Genomic DNA, 23,873 nt, shown 5'->3' with positions numbered 1-23,873 from the left:
AGTAATAGATTGCTTATAAACAATTTCTTTAAAGTCTGAAGTAATTGTTCTTGTTTTTAGTACTTTTTTTTTTTATGCTGATATAAAACTTGACAGTTTGTTCAAGGCATGATTTTCTAGTTAGGGGCATTTTTAACTCTGCCACCAATTTCTACTGTGGAAACAGGTAGTGTTTGCGTAGCACATTTACTAGTATCATGTGTCATTAGCATTAGTTTTCATGTTTAACTAATTGAAATAAGTACCACAAACTGTGAGGGTCAAGCAGTAATTTGTTTAACAATGAAACATGTAAATTTATTGCTAAAAAAAAATTCATAAAGAGACTTGTGTTGTTTATAAACCAGATGTTGTTGTGAAGGAATTATTTGAAAATCCCATTATTTGTTTCAAGAAGGCAAGAAAAATGTTCATATCAAAGAACATAGCTGCTACCTGTCTATGATCACAAATAGTTTGTTATAGAAAATGATGAAAAATTTCACAAAAACAGACTATTTACAGTTTAAAAGTTATCAACTGAAATTACAAATATTTCAGTCAATGATGTACTAAATTTTAAAGTTATTATTACTGGGTTACAAAACATTTTGTATCAGGTGGTTGCCAAAAAAATTGATGAATGGACATAAAAGAAAACGTCTTTTTCTGCATTTTAAACATATTTCACCACTACCAAAATGAAAGAGATTAATCGCTTTACCACATTATGATAGACTGACTTGAGATTTGATTGTGATATTATATAATAATGCTGAAACAGAGCAGCAATCAATGCAGTGGTGCCATTCATCATCACTGAGGTCCAAGAAATTTAATTAAGGACATTCAGACAGCAAGCTTTGGAACAAGAAAGGGATTTGATAATTGAATTTCTTGATCATGAAGTACTGTAAATGCCAATCAGTTTAAGGAACCTATAAAACTTTGATGCACTATACAGAACAAGAGATGTGGTAAATTGTCATGGATCTCGTTTTGTTTATATCATTCCACTGTACATACAAAAAAATTGTTCAAGAATTAAACCAACTTCACTGGGAAATCTTCAAACATTCACTGTACAGTTCTGGCCTTGCACTAGTAATTATTACCCCTTTCAACATTATAAAAAGTGGCTTATATCATAAATATTTGCAAATGATGAACTGAAAAATAAAGCAATTGTTTTAAATCACTGTGGAAAAAGTTTTTGAAAACTGCAAAATAAACCCATTTTATATGATATGAAATGAGTATTACAGTGAATGGCAATTATGTAAAAAACTAATACATGTATGTTATATGTATACATTGTTAAAATTTTTTCCATCTCATTCACTTTTTTATTTTTACGCAACTGATGATTATTTTTACTTAAAAAATATCTCTTATAAATGCAAAAAATAAAGATGATCACAATCACATTGTGATTCAATCCATGTTGTTTTATAAGTGTTTTCCAGCTGTGTCAGCTGCAGTGAACTCTGAAGCACTTTTGTCTTTTTCCTTCAACAAATTATTGTTTGGTGTGAAAACAGATTTACAATTTCATCAACTGTGTGTTGCGTAATGGGAATTTTATCATCCCTTTGTTCTTGAATCCTGTTCTTGAGCAGCAAAATTTGAAAATTCTATGTTAATCAGAATAAGTATGACTTATTTCTGTTCTAAATGTTCTATTCTCCTTTAATATTTCAACTGAAAACTTTTAAATGTGATGCCACTTATTACATTTTGTTCTAGTATGTATACAATAATGATAATGAAGAAACTAGTGTTTACTATTCTGAGTTAACAGTAGTAGTAGTAGTAGTGATCAACAACTTTCACCCGTAATAAGGTTTAAATGAATGAATAACCTCCCTAAGATTCATTTAATCATTTCCTTAATAAATTAATAAATAAATGCATTCAGCATTTTTGCTGTTAGTATAGGGTTGAATAATTATTTTTACAAAATAATAGTTGCAGTAGTAGGGAAATTATCTTTTTAATAGTTGAATGTTTACATGTTAATAATATATGCTAGTGATGATGCGAGTGACTCAGAATAAATAAAAAAATATAATGAAGTGAGATAAAGAAATAATATGTTAGGTTCTCTTGCATTGTAATTTTTCAAATATATATTGTTTTGAAGGCTGAAAGAAGAAAGTTATATTTAATCATTTTTCTTAGTTTTAAATAGGATTTACGTCAATTTACTGTCATCTGTCTGGAAATTTTTAATTTATTTAATTGTGTTTTGAGTTATTCACACCATATATAGAGCTCTAGTTACATAATTCTACAATTGCATTATTTGTAACTTACAACAATGGTTGTATTGTTGGTTAAGTTTTTTGCTTAAATTCTTAAATTTTCATTTTTGTCCAGTTTTAAGTGACTATTCTATTTGCCCAGTGTTACAATTTGCCCAGTGTTTCCTAATTATCATCCATTTTTGCTCTAGATATTATTGTACTGTTCTAAATATAATTTTATTAAAACCACTTATTTTAGTAGTATCTGTTATTCTCATACCTTTTTTTGGAGATTCATTAATGTAAATATAACATTCACATGACAAAAGGGTTTGAGATTTTATATAAAATTTAATATAGAATCATTTTTCAAATGCTTCAGAATGATACTTTAACATTTAACTTAAAGAATTTCCAAGTAATATGATTTTACATGAAGAAAATTTTAATAAAATTTATGTCTTTTCCCATTTTTAAAATTCATTAATTAAATTTGCTGTTAAAAAAGAAATAATTTCATAAATTTTAATAAAATCTCTCCGCTGCTTTTGAACAAAAATCTGTAATCTTCTTTATGATGTGATATGAAGCAAGATTCATTACTTCTTATTTATTTTACATTATTTTTATAGTGCTTTTATTTTATATCATTTAATTTGTACAATAATAATTTCAGATGTCCAAGACATGAATATTGCTGCAATTTTAGATGTTGTTCCTCACCGACATTTCAGTTTTATCAGTTATGGTATTATTGGTAAGTTAATGATATACTAAATTTATTTTAATGTTTATATTTAAATATTTTTAAGTTTTATTCAATCTTTATTTTAAAGAAAGAAAACAAATATGGCATAATAAATTATTGCACAGTTATCTGTAAATAAGCATTTTTATGCAGTTTATATTAATTTTGTAGTAATATATTTATTGTAAATTAGAATTAATTTGATTCTTTATTTAAATATAAGTATATGTGCAACATCTGTTTGTTGTTTTTATGTTTTTTATGTAATTGGTTTTTGTGTATAATAATAAATGTGCTCATTCATAACACAAATTGCTCCCCAAAAGTTTCAGGAATATGAATGGACTTCGTGAACCTCGTGAGTGGACCTTATGTTGTATGATAGGTGTATTTTTAGTTACATTTATCAACTATCCTGCAAATAAGCATTGTAACTAAGAGCATATTTCTTAGTTTGGGCTTTTCTTTACACCATGTAATTTATTCTACAACACATTCATTTATTTGTTGATAAAAATCAAATAAATAATCATCTTTAAAGATGATAAAAATTTAGGTTATCATTGCATTCTAAACTAGTGGAGTGTAAAGTGTATGCAGCCCTTTGTGAAAACAAAAAAACAGACCACTGGTAATGTCACTAGATTCTTTTAAAGTGCAAGCCTTATTAATTCTTATGAAGTACAAATATTGGCAGAATTTAACTTCAGAAAGTTATAGCAAAATTTGTTTTTTGTTTCTTGAACAATGACCATTAAAAACATCATGGGAAAGTTAATTGCAGAGCTAGAAGGAAATGTTAGAAATAAGTCAACTTCCTAGCTTAAGGTCATAATTGATGATGAATCAGAGGTATATTGTTTTGACCTCAGATCAGCAGTTTTCCCAGTATAAGTCAGCATCCTACGTGTTGAAATAAATTAGTCGCCAGTACGGAGCAATGCCAAATGATTTTTTTCTCTTTAAATTCAAGGATTTGGCATGAGGAGTTCTAAGTGGTCATACTATGAACAAGAAGTGTTATTTAAAAATATACTCACCTTGTTGACGTCTTTACTGAAATAATATAGAAACCCAATCCATGTTATTTCAAAAAATATTGAAATTATCTTAGCATAAGCAATTTTTTTTTAGGGAACTTAGTTATCGTTGTATATTGTCTGAAAGTAATAAATGGACAGTTATAACTAGTTTTATTAATATCTCAGTATGTTTGTATTATTAAAAAGTAAGGGTATGTGAGTGTGAACCCTATGGAAAGGTTGTTTTACCAGAACTTGTGTTTTTCACAATTGCAAATTGCAGTTTTCTTTTGATATATTTGGGTCCTCTATTTTGTTTTGGTATATTTTGATGTATTTTCTTCATGAGGGAAACTTGTTACTTTGCTATTTTTACTTATAGGTTTAAAAAATTGTTTAGAGATGATTATTCGTAGTTGATTATAACTTTTAATTTTAGAGCAGTGTTCTTGACTGCTGCAGTATTTTGTAAGTATTGTTTATTAAAATTCATCTTTTACATCCTTTCTCAGTACTTTTAGGATAACAACTAATTTTCATTTAGTGGTATCAGCCTTTTTTTATGCACCAATTAATATTAACAGCTGAGCACATATACCAATTAATACTTTTCAGTATGGGCCAATTTGAATTAGGCAAACAATTTTTCTTAGAGTCAATAATCCTATCATAAGGTCCTTATTCTTTCATCAGTAGTTAATCTTCTAAAACTAGAACTAGCAAATTTGAGTAATAAAATTTCCTTTATTCCATTTTCAAAACCAATGTTTTTTTTTGAAGGGGACTGATCATCTAAGTTATTTTTATTTTCTAATAACTATAGAAGTACGAGATATGAAATATTAAAAGTTTGAGATAATTCATTCAAGTTTAAGATAATAAAGATAATTAAGATAATTAATTCAAGTTTGAGATAAAAGTCTTAAGTTGCTTATGGCTTAAAAAAATAAAAAAAAACCACTTCTCATTTTGCCTTTTGGTGTTTTCCAAAGAGATGAAGAAAAAATCTGAATTTATATCATATATATTTCTATTTTTAGTATTAGGATTACTCCATTAATTATTAATTCTGCAAAAGTGAAAGAAATAAATTTATTAAAAATTCTATAATATTATATTATATATTAGAAGATATATATTTCTATTTATACATATTATCTATTTATGAGTAACAACATATTAAAATTTCATCCAGATGATCTGTGAAATGAGAAAAATATTTAGGTCTAAATGTGTTGAAACACATGATTTGCCTTTATGCTATTCATGCAGTAAACAATCTTAATCTTAATATTAAAACTGAATATATTAAACAGAGATATGATTTTCATTTTCTGTATTGGAGAATAAATAAATAATGTGTTTCAATTATGTAAATATCCTTTCCTGTGAATGAGATGTGAAAAAGAAAGTAAAGGAACAAAAACAAAAAAAAAACAAGTCAATAATTATAACTGAATCATTAAATAAAGGAAATTTCTTGACTGTGAAGAAATGCATCACTTACCAATCTATTGTAACATGTGAGGAATAATAAACATAAATAGGCTATTTATGTTTTACCAACTTGCACGTTATTACTGTTAATTCATGATAAATTTTTATAATTTAATACTAAGAAGTTAATCAGTTCAATTTAGTTAAACTTTTCAAAAAGTATTCTTAGTATGTACCTAGGATATGAAAGGAACTTAACCAGATGTTAGTCTCTAAGTACTGGTGGTTTTGGAGTTATGATAATTGACTTATATTTGGCTTTTATATAAATGACTGATATATCAGTTAATTGTAGATAAAACACAAGAAAAAAGTGCTTCTTTTTAAGATATTTTTCTTCCTCACTTATCGCTTTTATGTGGACAAAGCATTTCACAGATTAAAAATTGTCTAAAATTCAGAAGAATTATGACTTCAGTCACTAGTCAGATCTGATTAGTATATCAATATTATTACTTTTAAGACAATTTGATGGTGGAATTTAGAACTATGCAATTTTAATTAATATAATTGTTTAAAATCTATATATTTATGTTTTTTAAATTTTATTTGTTCATTTATTATATTAATAGAATATTTTTGTTAAATGTAGTTTTTCAGCTTTTAATTCTTAATTTATTACATATATCTAATATTGATTATGCCTTCCAAATTAAAATTTGTTTTTATTGTTTTTAATATAATTTTTATTAGTTTGATTTTTGTTTATTATATTTTGTAAACCTGTACGTGCTCCTGATAAAACTGATAAATTAGACAGGCTCTTGATAAATTTTCATTATTAAAAAAGTTATCATAATTGTTTTTACCAAATTTTGTTTTTGTACATAAGTTTTATTATAATTATTATTTAAATCAAATTAATTTTTATTAATTATTATATTTAGTTTCCTATTATCCATTTATTTTATAATTAATAAAATGTTTTTGTTTGTATACTTTTTTTAAACTAGATTATAAGGTGGATATATGTAGCTATAATGTTTTTATTTCTTTTAATGTTACATAATTTTATTTTTTGTAATTTTTAATATAATTTTATTGATTCGTTTATAATTCTTATCTTTTATTTATTCACCTGACTTGAATCCCTGCAACTTTTTCCTGTTCCTGACTTTAAAAAAATACTTCAAAAGACACCATTTTGGAACAATAGAAAACATTTAACTGTCCATCTGAAGAATATTCTGGTTTTTGAGTTAAAACACTGCTATGAAGAGTGGGAAAACTGTGTGAAGCGTTGTGTTGGGAACTATTTTGAAGGTGATGGAGTTACTGTATAATTGGATTGTAAATAGAAAGTTTTTCTGAACCATTTTCATTATTTTGTTTATAGACCTTGTACATAAAAACATCAGTGAGGTCTATTATTTTATTTAATCCTAAGTGTAGAAATGTCTGTATTTCCTGTGTGTTTGGCCTTCGATCTTGCAGTTCAGAACTGGTTTGTATTTTATTATAAATTTTTATATGGAAGTGGTTTTTCTGAATAACAAAAGCATTCAGGAAATTATGTAGTTTTATTATTGTATTATTTCTAATTTTATGTATGATTGAAAGCATTGAATTATAAATCATATGTATGTAGTAAGATTTTATTGAGAGAAGCTACAAGACTTTTTGTAGTTTACATTTTTTAATTTAACTTTTCTAGTTTGAAAATACTAATTACTAATATAGAAGCATACTTTACTTCAGCCAAGTGTTTTTCTCTTTCTATTGTAGATAGTTTGTATACAGATATGTATGGAATAAAAAATTGTTACTATGATTCTAATGAAGACTGAAAAGCAGTTGTAGTTGTTTGACACGTGTTATTTTAACAGACTGTTTTCTGACCTATGTTTATATGAGCTTTTTTTCTTATTTTGGGCTACAGAATCATCTCCCAAAGATTTCCATGCAATTTGGAATTGCCCCTGTGTGTATATGTGTGTATGCACATACATGTGCATGTGTGAATTTAATAGATCAATCCTAAGTACAGAACAATTGAAATAGAATGACTTACCTTATTTCATTACATAGCAGTAGCGCTTTCATGAATTTGATTCACATTATCAGCAGCATGCTTTATATATATATTACAAAACCATTAAAAACTTGCAAAAAATTATTTAAAATTACAAAGATAAAATAATTAAAATGAACAAAGTCAAAATTAAAATTTTAAAATGTAATTAAACCAAAGATAAAAGTTAAAACTTTAAAAATAAAAACAAAAATTTAAGCAAAGAAAAATCATGTGCTATAGCCACTGATTTTACTTCACTGTAGTAAAAAAAAAATTATATATTATATATATATATATATATATATATTAATTTTTTAAACATATCATCCTGTGTGTTGAATTATAATTAGTATTTATAAACCACCAGATACACACATATAAAATAAGAATAATCTTATCTTCAATCTAATAAGGCCTTTTCAGATCCCACAGATTCATCATCCATTATTAAAATACCAGAATTATCATTAGCATTAAGCCACTTAGTCAACCAAGTCATGACTGTTCATGTAACTTAATGCTAATGATAATTGTGGTATTTTAATAACTGATGATGAATATGTAGAATTTGAAATGGCCTTATTAGATTGAAGAGAAGATCATTCTTGCTTTATATGTGTGTATCTGGTGGTTTATAAATGTATGTGTGCATGTGTGTGTGATCAAAAAGCATCCGAACTTGACTCGTTAAAAACAAAAATCCTGTTTAGTTAAGTAGCCCTCTTCTGATGTAATATACATACTAATAATATACTATATATATATATATATATATATATATATATATAATATAATTGAATTGGTTTACGTCTTTGGTATATATATATATATATATATATATATAAACCTAATGTGTGTGTGTGGATATATATACACACACACACACACATAGATATGTAACATAAATCTATATCCAATTATTGAGAATAAATTAAAAAAATTTGCAGAAGGAATAATAAATATACAGGTACATATCATTTTAATAAACTGTCTCATGAAACTAAAAGTCTAGTTTCTAAATTTTATAAAAAGCTATAAGATGAATGAACTTAAATGAAAGCAATGTCATGTAGATGAATGCTTAAGAGACTGTATTCAGATGAATAAAATGTGGCTGTACTGTATTACAATGTAACATGGTATTAAATAAATAAATTTAAAAATATAAATATGAGGTATTATTAAAAAGCATCTGACCTTGGCTCATTAAAACAAAAATGCTTATCTTATTTAGTTCAATGACTTGTTCTTTTCAAAGTAGGCCCCTTCTGATGTAACAAACTTATCCCAGTATTGTTTCCATTATTGGAAGCATTTTTCAGTCATTTTTAGGAAACACCATAAGTCCTCTTGATGCATTTCTTTTCATCTCTTCTTTGTCTTCAAATCTTTTTCCTTTAAGTGGAATTTTAAGCTTAGAAAAGAGCCAAAAAGCATAGGGAATGCTGAAGTTTTTTGATCCCATGTTTAAGAATCTCTGGATAAGTTGTGATGCATGAGCTGGAGAATTGTTGTGTTGAATAATCTATAAAAAAAAAAAAAACCACTTGATATTATCAAAACTAAAATTATTTTATTGTTTATAGATATTGTATGGAATGACACAATCTAGTCATAAATCATTAGTATATTTCTGAGTGGTGTTTTTTGTGTGTTTCTACTATTCTGCTAAAATATAAATAAAATTGGTTTTAAGTAGTGGTTTTCATTTCTCTATCATTAGTAAATTCATTATTTCCTTCTTTTTGTGATAAGAATGGTCTAGTTCTTCTCCTTTACATTCAAAAAACTATAACTACCGAGTGCATTTTTAATATTGATTGTGAATATTATTTAAAATTTTGATTAAGTATAATGTTGTTTCTATTTTTAGGCTTATGGTGATATTCATGTTCTTGCTTTGTTCTGGTGGAGGTTGGTGGTATCGATATTGGTTTCAGGATCGATATGGTCCTGAATTAGGCACTTCCATGCCTACTCCGTCCTCAAGATTTCACACACACCATCTATCTCACAGACCTGCCAGAATCTCATATAATCCGTCCCGTGATGCTGTTGTTTTGCATCACATCTGGAAACCATGTTAGTATTACAACTAACCTATTGATTTATGATTATATTATATTTAAAAGTTGTTCTTTAAGGTGATTCTGTACAGTTGTTTGTCAGTAATTCATCAGATTGTCTCTCAAAATATATAATGGAGGAATATTCATCGGCTGTCAGAATTCCATGCGAACAAAGATTAACAATCAAAGTTTATACTGGTATTATTTCACGAGTAAGCATTTTTATAATGTAACTTAATCATTATTATTATTAAACTTGTACATACTCTCTGATTATTTAATTTTTATAACTGAAATTGTGACTCTTGGGCATAAAAAAATGTAATTTCAAGTTTTGAAAAATCTGTTTTCTATTATATAACTTTTGTTTCAGTCTAATTATATATAATGATTCTAGTACTGGATAAATATAGCAAATAATGTAATCAATAGTTAAAAGAAGTGAACTGTTAACAAAAAGCATTTTATTTGAATGTGCATTTAAACAATATTTCAACAAGAAAATTGAGTTGATGAAATGTTTAAAAATTGAACGTAAAATCAGTTCATTTTAATTGCAAAACAAGATATTACATATTTTGAAATTTTATTTACTTAAATAACTATAGGTTAAGATCAGTTTAAAACCAAGTAACCTGTGTGTTTTAACAAGCATAAAGCTTTTTTTCAATTTAATTGCTGATTCTTATGTATTTTTGGGCACTGAATCCAAATATGACATCAATTTTCCTCCATTATCTAACAATGTTTCACAAAATGGCTTCAAATTTTTTTAAAGTTATAGAAACCATTTTTTAAATAAATTTAGAATTTATTTACAAGTGATATGAAAAACAAAATCACTTTAAAATATCATTAAAACTATTGAAAACATAAAATACTATTTATGTCCATACAAGTCCTTGAAAATTTTTTGTTTTGATTCTCCTTTTTTTTGCTTTTTATATGCTTTTATTTAACTTGCCCTGTGCACTGTTTACACAGTGAGATGGTCAGAATTTTGTTAATGTTCTGCTAGCATAATTGTTAAGTATAGATAGTAGAATGGGAAGGCAAAATAAGAAAGCCATACTACTCTTGGACAATGCAAAATCACACCCTAACGTCAGCTTAGAAAATGTAAAATTGATATTTCTTCCCCCAAATACTATTGCAGTGAGTCAACTGTTTGATCATTCAGAACTTTAAAATTCAAAATAGAAAAAAGGTGTTAATGATGAAGCTGTAAATGATGACATTTAAGGATGCTGATGAGCTTTCTAAAAGCATAATGCGTTGGATGCAGTTTTACGGATTCGTATGGATATTAACTTAAATTCCGACATTGAAAATCTTACTGAACCAAATGAAAATTCAATGGAACAGATTGAATTACAGGAACTTATTGAACCATTTGGAAACTACACAGAGTACCTGAACATTGATGACACACTCAACACTGAGGATGTGTCGACTAACATCCATGATCTTGTTGCTGCCTCAGCCTTGACTACTTCCAAAACAAATAACAGTACTCAGATGACGATAATGATAATGAATCTGAATTTATTATCACAAGAAAGGAAGCAAGAAAAGAGGTTAGAGGATAGGCAGTATTTCTTACAAAAAAGGATTACTAGAAGGCATTATTTTTATATCAGAAGTCCAGTCGCTTATTGAAAAATTATGTACCAGGACTTAGTTATTAACTAAAATTGACAGTTATTTTAAACCATTTATTTATAAATAAATTGTACATGTCTGTATTTTGATTTTTACATTATTTTTTGTACATGTGTTTTGATACACTGTACACTGTTCATTAATATTTTTGTAACTTACATTGTTTTTATTCCATTTTAGTGCAGTACACTAATTTTATTCTGTTTGTTTTATGAGTTGATTACAGTTGTACATAATTATTATTTTTTATTCAAATATGAACATAGTTTATATTACTAAAAAGTTCATATGAACTAACATCATAGTTAATTTCAACAAATAAAATTAATTGTAACTCATTAAAAAACTCAAATATCTATAACTGTAATGCCTACAAGTGAAATGGACACAACTCACTTAAGCCATTTGCAAAATGACTGTAAGTCATTCCACTTCTACTTTGAAATGGCTTATAATCTTTTGTGTAATATGTTGTAAGCATTCTTCAAATGGCTTACAACAGAGGTGGCAGCTGCATGGCATGAACAATGCAAGTGCAATATATTATTTATTCATTGCAGTATTTAAGTTTCAAAATAAAGTATAATTTATTTGAGTGGATAAATAGCCATGAAAAATAAGTATGATTATTATTTACACAGTAATTAAAATGATTACAAATGATACACATATAGTTCATGTCATATTTTTTCTAAGTGTAATTATGTCACACATTGTGCAGCTTGTGTGAATTTTATTTTGGTGACTTGGTATTAGATGTAATACTGTAAACAATAAACAGTTATCATGCTGGCTAAGACAAATCTTAACTACATCAGTCAAGTGTGAGCTCTTATGTGAGATTTATAAGTGCAACTACTTTTCTTACCAATTTGTAATTAAATTTCCTTTAAAGTCAATGTAAATACTATATTAATGTGTTCATAAAGTGTTTAAAGTTTTGTAATACATGTTTGTTGATGTATTGCGTGAATTTTATAGTAAAAATGCCATATAGTTGTATTAACCATCCAAACAGTTTGTGCTACATTTGTGATGAGTTAACATTAGCATCTCAGAGGAGAAATATAACTTTACTGAACCATGAACTATATTTTGGATGTAAACTATGTGATCAGGGCAGGTTCTCGGCTCCTTGTATTTTCTGCACTTTATCTATAATGTTGTTGACTGGTTGGTTGAATTTGTTGATTTGTACTTTGTAAAAAACAGTACAACGTCCCTAATTTAAGTGATGCTAAGATAAAGGAAGATGCATTTGCTTTACTACAAATAAGAAAACTAATGAATGGTATCAAATTTGAAGACACTTTGAATGATTGTGAGGTTGCTGCATGGAATCATTTAAAAAGGGTTAAACAACTTGTTTGGAAATCAGAAGGCAAATAATTACAAATAACATATAACTGAGGTTTTTAAAAACAATAAAGCAGTTGAATGTAATATTACTAAAGACCCACTTCTTAAATTCTCATCTGGATTTTTTCTCTACCAATCTTGGAACATGGAAATGTTTTCGCCAGGAAATATTCATCGTAGAAACTCTCTACCAGAGAAAATGGAACCCAAAGAATGCTGGTATCTCAAGACTGTTATACTGCAGCAAACTACTACAGAAAATCAAAAAATAAAAACAAAAATATATTTTATGCATGCAGAAATTGTATGTATAATATTGTTATACTGCTGTCGCACTGCCTTTCTTTTTCTTACAAAAATATGTTAATTACAATAAAACTGTGCTGGATAGAAAGAAAACACATACACATTTGAAATCAGTGTCAAAAATACCATAAAATTCATCAATTAACATTCTTATAACAAATAAAAAACTAAATTTTTTTGTCAAGTGTTATAAAAGTAAATAAATTTGTAAAAACAAATTTTTTATTGATTTCATAGAATGAAGCATTTAATACAATTATTTTAAATAAATTATGCTTATAAAATAATAAAAAAATTGTGATGTACACAATTGAAATTGATGCAATATACTAGAGCAAAGATAACAAACAAAAATTGAAAAAATAATTTTCTGTACAATCTTGTAAAGATTGTACATACCCAAGACAGAGATATTTAAGACAATTTTTATAAAAATATTGTGTTTTGTGGTTTTTTATAAGTGCACTGCCTGCATCTTCTGACTCATGTGGCAGCATTTTCCCAGTGGTTCCTTTTTTCCTCTACAGAATATATTTCCTTTATTCTTACTCTGATGAGTCTGGAATAATTGACAAGTATACTCTTCCTGTCACATGTGTTTTTATTAAACCAATTGTCAATTCATTCTGATACTTTCTTTAAGTCATCTTCACTGTTAAGTTATTGGTGCAGAAAATCACCTGTGTCTTAATGTCAAAAATATTAACCGATCAGTAAAATAACACCAATAGACATCGCACAGTGTTCCTTGTACAGTTAACAACTGCCAGAAACTTGACCATGTCAACATCTATGTTTACTGTACATATTGATAATGTACAATATGTCATTTCTGTTTGTCATTACTTCATTAATTTTATCATTGTCATACACAGAACTTATCATCAGTATGGTTTTCCCCTTCTTTGGAATGTATAATAATAAAATACCATTTTTTTAAAACCAGAATACTGAAGATGGAATAGGCCTTGACTGCTGCTGAGTGAATTCTGGAGGTATTTGTCTTTTGTTTTTTCTTATAACCCAGGAAGACAAGTTTATATTCATTATTAAGTACTTGATGCAGATTTTTGCTTGTGAACCAATTTATTAATGCTCACATTTCCACCTGTTCAGTCTTCATTTCACATAGCCTTTCCACAACTGCTTGAGCTGAATTGTTTTGAAAGGTTCATCAGGCTGCATTCCAATATAAACTTCTAAATTTGATGTGTAGTACAATTTTTCATCACAAAACCTTAACATTGTACTTCTCAGGTTTTGATTAAATGAACTGGCAAAAAGAACATTTTCCACTAAAACCCAACAGCTTCTCATCAGTAGTACAAAATTATGTAATCAAATAGTGTAACATACTGGGTTTTTTTTTTTTTCAATTTTATAAAAATGTCTTATGCAGTAGGGCAAGCTTTGTCTATTCACTCGTGTTTTTATCATAATCTCTTTTACATGTATTCTCAGTTTCAGGGTCCTGATAATTGAATTACAATATTTTTTGCTCATGTTCTTATTGCAGTAAATGGGCAGTGTACCTATATCTTCCATTTAATCTTGCCAAAATAATAGATAGTACTTTTACTTGATATCTTTTTTCCACCATCTGTTTCTTACTCCTGCTCATTTTCTGAATTTTCTCAAATTTCAAGCACGTCTTAATTTGTCATTAGTGTCTTCATTGTTGACACTGTATTCATCACTTTCATTATATCTTGTTCTTCATTTTCTAAGGATTCAAATATCTTAAATACATGCAACTTTAGCTTCAAAGTTATGTTCTGAATAATAAAAAAATGCCAAAATGTGTAATTACTAAAACTGTAAAGAAAAGGAATAATAAAGATGAAATGAAAAAAGGTAACACAGCACTAGTTATGAATAAGAAAAGACTATTAAAATTTCTCAACAGGATATGATTTTTATATTTCAGAGGCACATAACATTATATCAGGTAACAACGAATAAGCTTCCGGTCAGAATCAGGTAACAACGAATAAGCTTCCGGTCAGAAGCTATATCTTAGTAGAACCATACCATTCACATAATTTGAAGAGTATAATTATGGTCCAATGTGCTCACAACTCTTCATATATCATCATGTTTCTTCACAATTTCAATTTACTGTTGTTTCAGCCACTTTAGATTGCTCCATTTTTATGATCACCAATATAGACGCGATCAAAGAATTCTGGTTCAAAGGATGTGACAGTGCTGAACATTTATGGTTATAAAGATGCTTTGTCAAGTTATTCAAAATATTGTATCGTATAAGGGGTAGGATTCCAGGATGCTATTTTATTATTATATCTGTTGACCAATATTGCCTAAGGTGTTATTGGGAAGACTCGTTAAATTTTTGCATGCTTTAATGCTACACCAAATGATTGATTGAGGTGAAGGAGCTTTTACTCAGTGCCAATGGTGATCTTAATTGAACTCTTTGAAATGACTTCAGTATTGTAATCCAAAAGCATACTTAAGAACTCTTGTAACTGTTATGTACCAAAAAACAATATTTTTTCAAAGATATACAACATTTCATATGATGTTTTATTCAAAGTAATTAAGTTATTCTATAACATGATTGTTGATGATGATTTAGTTGAAATTGTTCAAAAGATTCTAAGAGAAAAATAAATAAATGTATATTAATATTCAAAACAAAAAATAAGTTTTATTTGTTATTTCATTATTGTGTTTTTTTAGGTCAAATAGTTTTTCCAAAATGTTCCACATTAATTAATTCGTTACAGTTGAAAATGTAATTTTTTTTAAAGAAAAGATCATAATTTTGCTTTTGTTCACAATTTCATTAAATTCAAAAAACAACCTCTAATTTTTTGAAAAAGATTCTCCAAAAAAATAAATTGTTTTTATCAGGCTAAAGAAAATGTTTTTTTTTTACTAAAAAAATCGCGATTTATAGCATTTCTGTTTTAGATTACATTAGAATGTTTTAACAATAAGTAAATTAATATAATTATTTTACTAAAACAGGAAAATTAATTTACCTTTTCATATAGAAGTGTGATTACTGACGGTGTATTAAATTGTGTAAAGGTCGCTTATGCCAGTGTGTAAAATCAAACTTCTACGTCACTCATCAGTTGTTGTGTAAGTCACTAGTCTGGAGTTATGATTTAAACAGTAATATAAGAAGCTATATGAGGTTTATTAAAAACATTATGCAGAATCTTTATTTATTCATCAATATTGATTTTGTCACCTTCAAAATACTCCTTTACAGTTGTAATACATTTTTATGCCAGCTCTTTTTCCAGTTTTCAAAGCACCTTTGGAATGCTGTTTCTGGTATGAGATTTAGCCCCGTCAGTGATTCTGTCTTTATCTCTTCAGTGCTGGCAAAATGTTGTCTTTCATGGTTCTTTTCAGTTGGGGTATAGGAAGAAATCATTACAGGGGCATGTTCAGCAAGTGCAGAGGCTGAGACATCATAATGGTGTTATTGGCAAAAAATTCTCAAACATGCAGTGAGTGTGTGCAGTTGCATTATCATAGTGCAATTGCCATGAATTGTTTCGCCACAAATCCAGGCGTTTTCTTCGGATTGCTTCACACAAATGGCATAGAACTTCCTGGTATTATTCCTTATGACTGTCTGATGTGATTCATTGATTGTCCATAATTATTTTCTTCACTTTTTTGACATTGCCATTGGTTGTTGATGTGCTGGGACGTCCAGTGCACTCATCTTTAACATCTCAGCCCTCTTGGAAACTTTTGTACCATTTGTAAAAACCTTTTCTATTTATAGAAGAATCACTCAAAACAACATTTCTAATGCAGTGCTGCACTTCATTACATTCTTAAAGCAAAATTTAATGCAAATTTTTTATTCCATTTTTCAACAAGTTAAAAATCAATTGACCATATCAAAATGCATGTAACCTTTTCAACAGCTAACAATTAACTAAGCATCCAAAAGCTTACCAATGTAAACTTACTTAGAGACACGTGTACCAACACAACAAAAAAAAATTGTGGCAATTGGACTTGCAGTGCCAGGAAATTGGTAATTCTGCATTTTTTTTATCAAACCTCATATAAAGGCAAAGCTCACTCACTCTAGCCATAAAGATTTCAGTAACTTTTTCATTTCCATTGGTTCATAAGACTGGGTGTAGCAGAAGGTTAATTTATCCATTCTTTTTCAGCCAAATCTACTTTGTATTATTTAATCCTTTGCTGTGCCTATAATTTGTTCAGATATTACCTTCACATTATTCTCTTTTATTCTCATTTTCTTAATTTTAAGAAAAAAATGAGAATAAAGAAATGAAAAGTTTTGTAAACTTCAACCTTAATTTCATTCCAATTAAATATATAATCAGAGTGAGTGTCTGCTGTTGGTCACATTTTGCAGACCATAATCTGGTTTGAAATTTCTACACAACCAGTGTGTAATTTGTTAGTTGATACATTCTTATATCTCTTGGTCTATTAATGAATATCTTCTTTCATAATTTTTAAAAAGAGTATTCACAATATTTATTTATACTTAAATAAAATTCTGAAGATCTAGTTCTTCATTTATTTTTTTAACAGTGGAAGAACTATATGTAAATATATCATTCCAGTGTACCATTTTTATCAAATTATCTTTTCTTTTATACATTTGATTAGAGCATCCATTTCTTTACGTATTCTTAACCATTTCTACATCTACTGAAGAAGTTGACATATAAACCTGGATATTATTGTAGGGATGGATTTAGATACTGTTCAGACCAAAATAATCTTACTGTGCTTCTTGTTTACATTCTTATTCATTATTCTTCCTACTCGTGTTTCCTAAAAATCAAAAAATAATAAAAATAACCAAGAAGTAATTAACAATATAAAAAATTCATAATAAAAAAAAGGTAAAGAACCAAAAGGGTATAAAAAACTATTTTAAATCCACCTCTTCATCGTTTTTAATTTTTAGACTATTAATTAACATATAAATCCTTAACAAAAAGTTCTTGTTAATTTTCCTATTTTACCCTTACTAATTTTTACTATATCTAATTCAACCCTTTCCACTTTTTTAAATTGTCCACCCATCACTCTTAAGCTTCAAACATTCAATGTCCCGACTTGAAGAATGCCTTAGTTTTTATGCTTCCTGATGACTAATTTAGACCCAGTTATATTGGCCTTAAAAAAAAGAAGAAAAGGAATGCAGAAAAACATTTCCTCAAAAAGTACAGCTGTAACACTTTCCCATCGTCTTTAGCTGCATTGTACTTAAAATAAGTAATAATTTTATTTAAAATATTAGTATATTAATATTACTACTAATCCTGATCCTATGGAGGAAAACACCCACCATGTGACAGTTTCTGTCGCCATGCCACCCATCTGTACCTAGCCCTTATGGGCTTTACTGAGGTCATCTTCAAAATCTCAGCAAAAGGCTTTCCTCAGCCTTGTTCTTGCCTCAGTCAGTATACCACCGATGTGAATGCCACATGTGACAAATATTGTGACTTAATTTTGCAGTCACAACTTAAGCAACTTGCATCTAATGTATTGGTATCCTCATCCAGTCACAATGAGGCAGCAGCTCCAACAATCACTTTAGGGTTTACTACTATCACAAACCAAAAAAAAAAAAAACTATTATTAAAATATGCTGTCTTGAGGTTTGTTGCATTGGTGTTATCAAATATCTGTTTGTTGGTGCTTTTAACAATTTTTTAAATTGTTGCTTTTCAAGAAAAACTTGTACATCTAATCTAACTCATTTTGTATAGTTGGTCATCTTATTAACTACTTCTTAAAGGCATGCAACTTTCTTTGTGAGGAATATGTTAGCATTTTGTAGGCAGCTGATAATTTGGCTGCTGTGGCACAAAGTTAATTGTAGGAATTTTAGGCCAGGGTGAGTTTCAGAGTTAATCCCTTTAACCGAATCTGTTGATGTTCCCTTTTCGGGACTCAGATAATAGATATAGATTCAAGAGTTTATTTGATATAACTGTAATTTACAGCCTTCTCATCAAACTTTAGTTTTTATTTTTCTGTTAATAATTTCATTAAGGGATGTTGCAGGGATTGAAATCATGTGGATGGGTAGAGTGATGTAATCAGTTACATTGCTATTATCTGTTAACTGGAAAATTGTTTTATAACCTAGGAAAAGATTTTCTTGCTTTGGTTTAGCAGCTCCTGTAATTAGTTTGTGAAACCAAACAAACTTTACTTCATATTAAAATACAGATAATGATGTAATAATGCAATGAATTATTACTTTATTAGGTGGTTTAGGGTCAACATTTCATCATGCCAGCCCACCACCTTCTTACGCTTGTGCTCAGAGAGCAACGAGAGTGTCATTACCGCATCAATCGCCTCAAGCAAGTCCAGGGATGTCAAATATTGTGAGTGCTGTAAATCCAAAAATATCTCCCTATTATCAGTTGTATGGCCCACCACCTCCATATGAAGCCGTAGTAAGCACACAACAGGAAACACATCAAAGTACTGAAGCAAGCACCCAGTCTTGCAATTTAATTTTGCAGTCACAACTCCAGCAACATGCAGATAATGTATTGGTATCCTCATCCAGTAACAATGAGGCAGCAGCTCCAACAATCACTTCAGCTTCAAGTGATTCTGCTACAACCAGAGCTCAGCAGTCTTCACAAGAAAGCAGTAATATAAATGCTGTGTAATTGTAATTGTTTTACTGCTTTTGTAATTTCTGAAATTATTGCTTAATGTTATTTATTTAAATAAAAATAAGTTAACATAATAATATTGTTGATCTTAATCAAAATTTAACGTGTAATTGTTACAGCACTATATAGAAATAGTTTCTTTTTTAGCATTATAATTAATATAAACAAATGAAACAATTACTGATTGTTGGATTGTTGATTTTGAAACATTATACTTGTATTTGTGATGCAATACAGGTAGAGTTACAAATTGACAGAGGCAATTATAAAATTGAATAAAGTATCAGAACGTTGAATGAAGTTGTCTTAAATTGGTTAGCGCTTGTAGTGAAACTGTGGTGTGTGTGATAATTAAAAAAAATTAAGTGTTAAATTTAATTATCTACTGTATGAATCTGAAGACCTAGGAAACTGTATTCCAATGATAGCAGATGTACTAACATCCTTTTTAAATGGCCAATTACAATGGTATATAATATTTTGTACATGTTTTATGTGTTATAAATAAATTTTTTCTTGTAACACAACTTGGTCTGCTATTCCATTTGTATTCTCAGTATGATTTATTCATCTAAGTTTGTTACTTGACTTATAAATAAAACAATAGAGCAGTTGTTTATAATTTGTGATATTTCAAATAGTTTTTCATTTAGTGGTAGTAGTGAAAGTTTAATTGCGTTTGTTAAGTATCAGAAGAATTAGTTGCTAACTCATTCAGGATTTGTCTATCATTTTTGTTTGTTATTTTGGACAAATTTGAGATTATGGACTAAAATTAGTTTTTGTGCAGATCTTGGATTTTATTTTTTATTTTCTGTGAAAAAGGAAATTTTAGTTGCTTCTTTTTTATATGTACAAGATTTTGAAATTTTTTTGGTTGAAAAATTTTCTTACTTAATATGTAAGTGGACTTTACATATGTTTTTGCTACATTTTTCTTTTATGTCAAGCCTAAACATTAATCAAAGATATGGATAATCACAGTTTTAATTTATTATTAATTAAAATCTATTATACTGCTAATTAAAATTGTGTGAACTGATTTAAAGATTTTACATTCTGACATTCAGTTTTTTTTTTTTTTTTTTATATAATAATCTTAATAACAGTAAAGTAGAAATTAGAAAATGCTCCTGAATAGTTTATTTTATGTGTAATTAGAGTCAAAAATGACAACAAAAAAACAGAATGTTTTGCCATTGAAGATATTTTAATTGATGAAGCACCTGAAAAAAATTTAGATAATGTAGTGTGAAAGGATAATTACAACAATATAGTAATGTTGCTAATTCGACTCTGTTTTGTAGTAAAACTCACGTTTTACTACATGCACTGTAGTAAAACAACTGGAAATTTTGGTTTAAATACTTATTACTTACTTACTTACTTACTTACTTACTTGTAGATTTAAATATGTTGCAATGTTGGCATGTATAGTAATAAAATTTACAAGTAGTAAAAAACAAGTAGTAAAAAAAAATTTACTGCAAGCAATGAAGTTCTACACTGCATGTAGTAAAGCATGAGTTTTATGAGATATTGAAACATATAAACAGTTAACCTAATCTGATATTTTCTATTAGAAACTAAAACTTTTAATTAAATAATACTAGTATTTTGTTGTATTACAAAGTAATTTGCACATTGATATCCTGCTTTGATATTTATTCAGTATCAATTAACAGTTAACAAGATAGTTGTGTAATAATAATAAAAAATAAACGTTTCTACATGGTCTTATAAATTTTTACTTTTTTATGAGAACTTTCTCTGAGTATTGCCGTGTTATTTATTTAGAAATTTAGATAATAGGAAGAATTTTCTTACTTCTTATCTTTAACTAGAACATCCTATACATAAGAAACCAAGTGCCAGTTTCGTATCTTGCTATAAGGTTAATGTGAAATTCACATATAACTTTTCCTTCTATATTTGATGCACAAAGCATTTTCAAATATACTCTTTTAAATAGTATTAATTAAGTAGGTTAATGCATTTTCAAATTTAAATAAATTAAAAAAATTCAGTTATCTGTTTTGCTTAATGAATGAAAGTTCTAGTAATATGTAGTAAGAACAAAGCTGTTTCTCTAAATGCAATTCTTTTATTTTGTAATACTATAAATTTTTGGTGACGTATTACAGAATTTTATTATTTATTTTTTTTAACATAATGTAAAGAACAAATAGATATTGTTACATTTAATTCCTAACAACAAATAAATTAATAGCAAATTTTTGGGATTTCCAATCCCAAAATCAAGATCACCATCATATCCTTTCATGACAAACTCAACTATGTCATGACATACAAGTTGTTTTATAAAGTTCTTATAAAAATGCTTGGCATCTGTCAGTTAGAAGTAGTGATTTGATGTTTGCTAATTTTTTGGTTGAAATTAGTTTTCCTTGAGCTGAAAGTAAAGGTAACTCTTGCAATATTTATCAGTTGGCAAACATTGACCAATAGTTTTCTTTGCATTATTAATATTTTGTTAATCCTCATTGAAATTATTAACTAAACTAATAGAAAATCTTTGATTATTATTATTTATTTGGTTGAAACGAGATCATTTTAATCAATAAACAAACAAGTATTACCTGTATGTGATATCTGGACATGACATGTTGCTACAGATGTGGTATGTCTTTTTGCTATTCACGATTCCCATATCTAAAATTGAATTGCAATAAAATTGTTTTTATTTTATTCTTTTAACAAAGCGTTTATTTTTCAAATAATTTTCTATTATACATGGTATGCACTTGGTATCTACACCCTCTTGTACAATCTTAGAACACTTTCAGTGCCTCCAGATTTGTCATTAGGTTAAAAGCTGTGCCCAAAAACTAAATACTGCATTATAAAAAGTTTAGATTTGAGGCCAAAATGCCTAAAGCTAGTAAAATATTTGAAATTAATTTAATGTTTCTATTTTGGTGTGTCCACATGAATTTAACCACAAATTCACTTCTTTTACATTTGTATTAACATACTGTAAACTAAAGTGTTTTCGTAAATGTGAGTCCCTTCTTGGGCATCTTTCCTGACTTTGTCTTCAAGCTAAATGTATCAGCATCTCCTGTTAAGTTTGACTGAGTGAATTTCTAAATTATTCAGCCAAACTCTTCCTCTTGTAAAATACAACAGTAGAAGGAATGCTCTAAAGTGGCATACTCTTTTCCATATCAGAAGTCAGTACCAATAGCTTTTCATCTTCTTGGGCTCATTTTATGTTAATTTTCAATGGAGGTTGTACAGAATAGACTTCATTTATGTGCTCACAATATTTGGCTTTAGATCATAATTTACTTGTTCAAAATTTGGGCCATTTATTTATGTAACAAGAATGATGTAAATTACAAGATTGCTTTTTTAAACCTTTTTTTTAATTTAAATTAGTTAATCTGTAAAAATCTTATTTATACATTAAAAAAAACACAGGTTCAGTCTGTACTACTTTAAACATACTGTAAATTGAAGGCAGAATTGTTTCTGGGAACAGAAATTGTTGGGTTTTTCTGCTCTATGATGGTATTTTTATTTGTATGATCTAAATCTCTTTTTCATTTGAAATGTTGTTAGAACCTCCATTATTTCACTTCCATTCTTAATTACAGTAAGATCTTTAACTTTTTTCCCAGAAATTCTTAATGTCTGCAGAAATAGATTTTTGCCAAGATTTCACTAGATAATGAATCCCAAAACAAAATCCCTTTGTTGTTAGCAATGGTGGTAAATTTTACACTGTATTCAGTAAAAAGCACTGTAGGAAATTAACCCCTACAACTTATAAAATTCCTTTTTACAATAAACTGCATTAACTTGCTGATAACATTTACAACTATAGTGATAGTCTGTAAATCCTCTTGATTCTACTACTTTACCATCGTTATTAATGTAGTCTGTCTGTATTTTAGTTTTTTAAGTGACAGTTATTCTCTTAGAACCTTTCTTAGTGAAAGACTATTCCAAAACATAATAACATGCTTAGAATCATGGTGTAAAACGACTGGATTCACTTTTTCTTGCTTCTTGCTTTCTTTTTCTTCTTTGTCACTTGCTTCTTTAAGGAAACATGTTGACCCTCAGCTGTTTTTACATGGTGAACCGGTTGAACAATACGTATGGGTTAAATTTTTAGGATTGTGGTTTGACTAATGACTTAAACATTTTACTTTCAGCTCCTTTAAATGTGTTACCTACATCAAAATGCTAGACATTCTAAGAGTTTTATCTAATACTCTTTGGAGAGCTGATTGAGTATGCATATTGTGCTTCTACTGAG

The 23,873-nt window shown here is 28.0% G+C and overlaps 1 protein-coding gene across 1 annotated transcript in view; it reads left to right on the top strand.

Annotated features, from left to right (window-relative positions):
* LOC142334217 (uncharacterized) overlaps window positions 1-19,975 on the top strand; it is a 37,022-nt gene extending 17,047 nt beyond the window's left edge. The window contains exons 3-5 of the mRNA XM_075382064.1: window positions 2,902-2,982; window positions 9,380-9,588; window positions 19,164-19,975. Coding sequence (XP_075238179.1) covers window positions 2,902-2,982; window positions 9,380-9,588; window positions 19,164-19,579 — 706 coding nt within the window. The 3' untranslated portion in view covers window positions 19,580-19,975. The remainder of the gene's footprint in view (window positions 1-2,901; window positions 2,983-9,379; window positions 9,589-19,163) is intronic.
* The last annotated feature ends 3,898 nt before the right edge of the window (window positions 19,976-23,873 follow it).

Source organism: Lycorma delicatula, chromosome 1 (genome assembly GCF_047948215.1).
Source record: "Lycorma delicatula isolate Av1 chromosome 1, ASM4794821v1, whole genome shotgun sequence".
Classification (NCBI taxonomy): Eukaryota; Metazoa; Arthropoda; class Insecta; order Hemiptera; family Fulgoridae; genus Lycorma; species Lycorma delicatula.
Note: the sequence above shows the minus strand (reverse complement) of the source record. Positions and strands in the feature narration are given on the sequence as shown.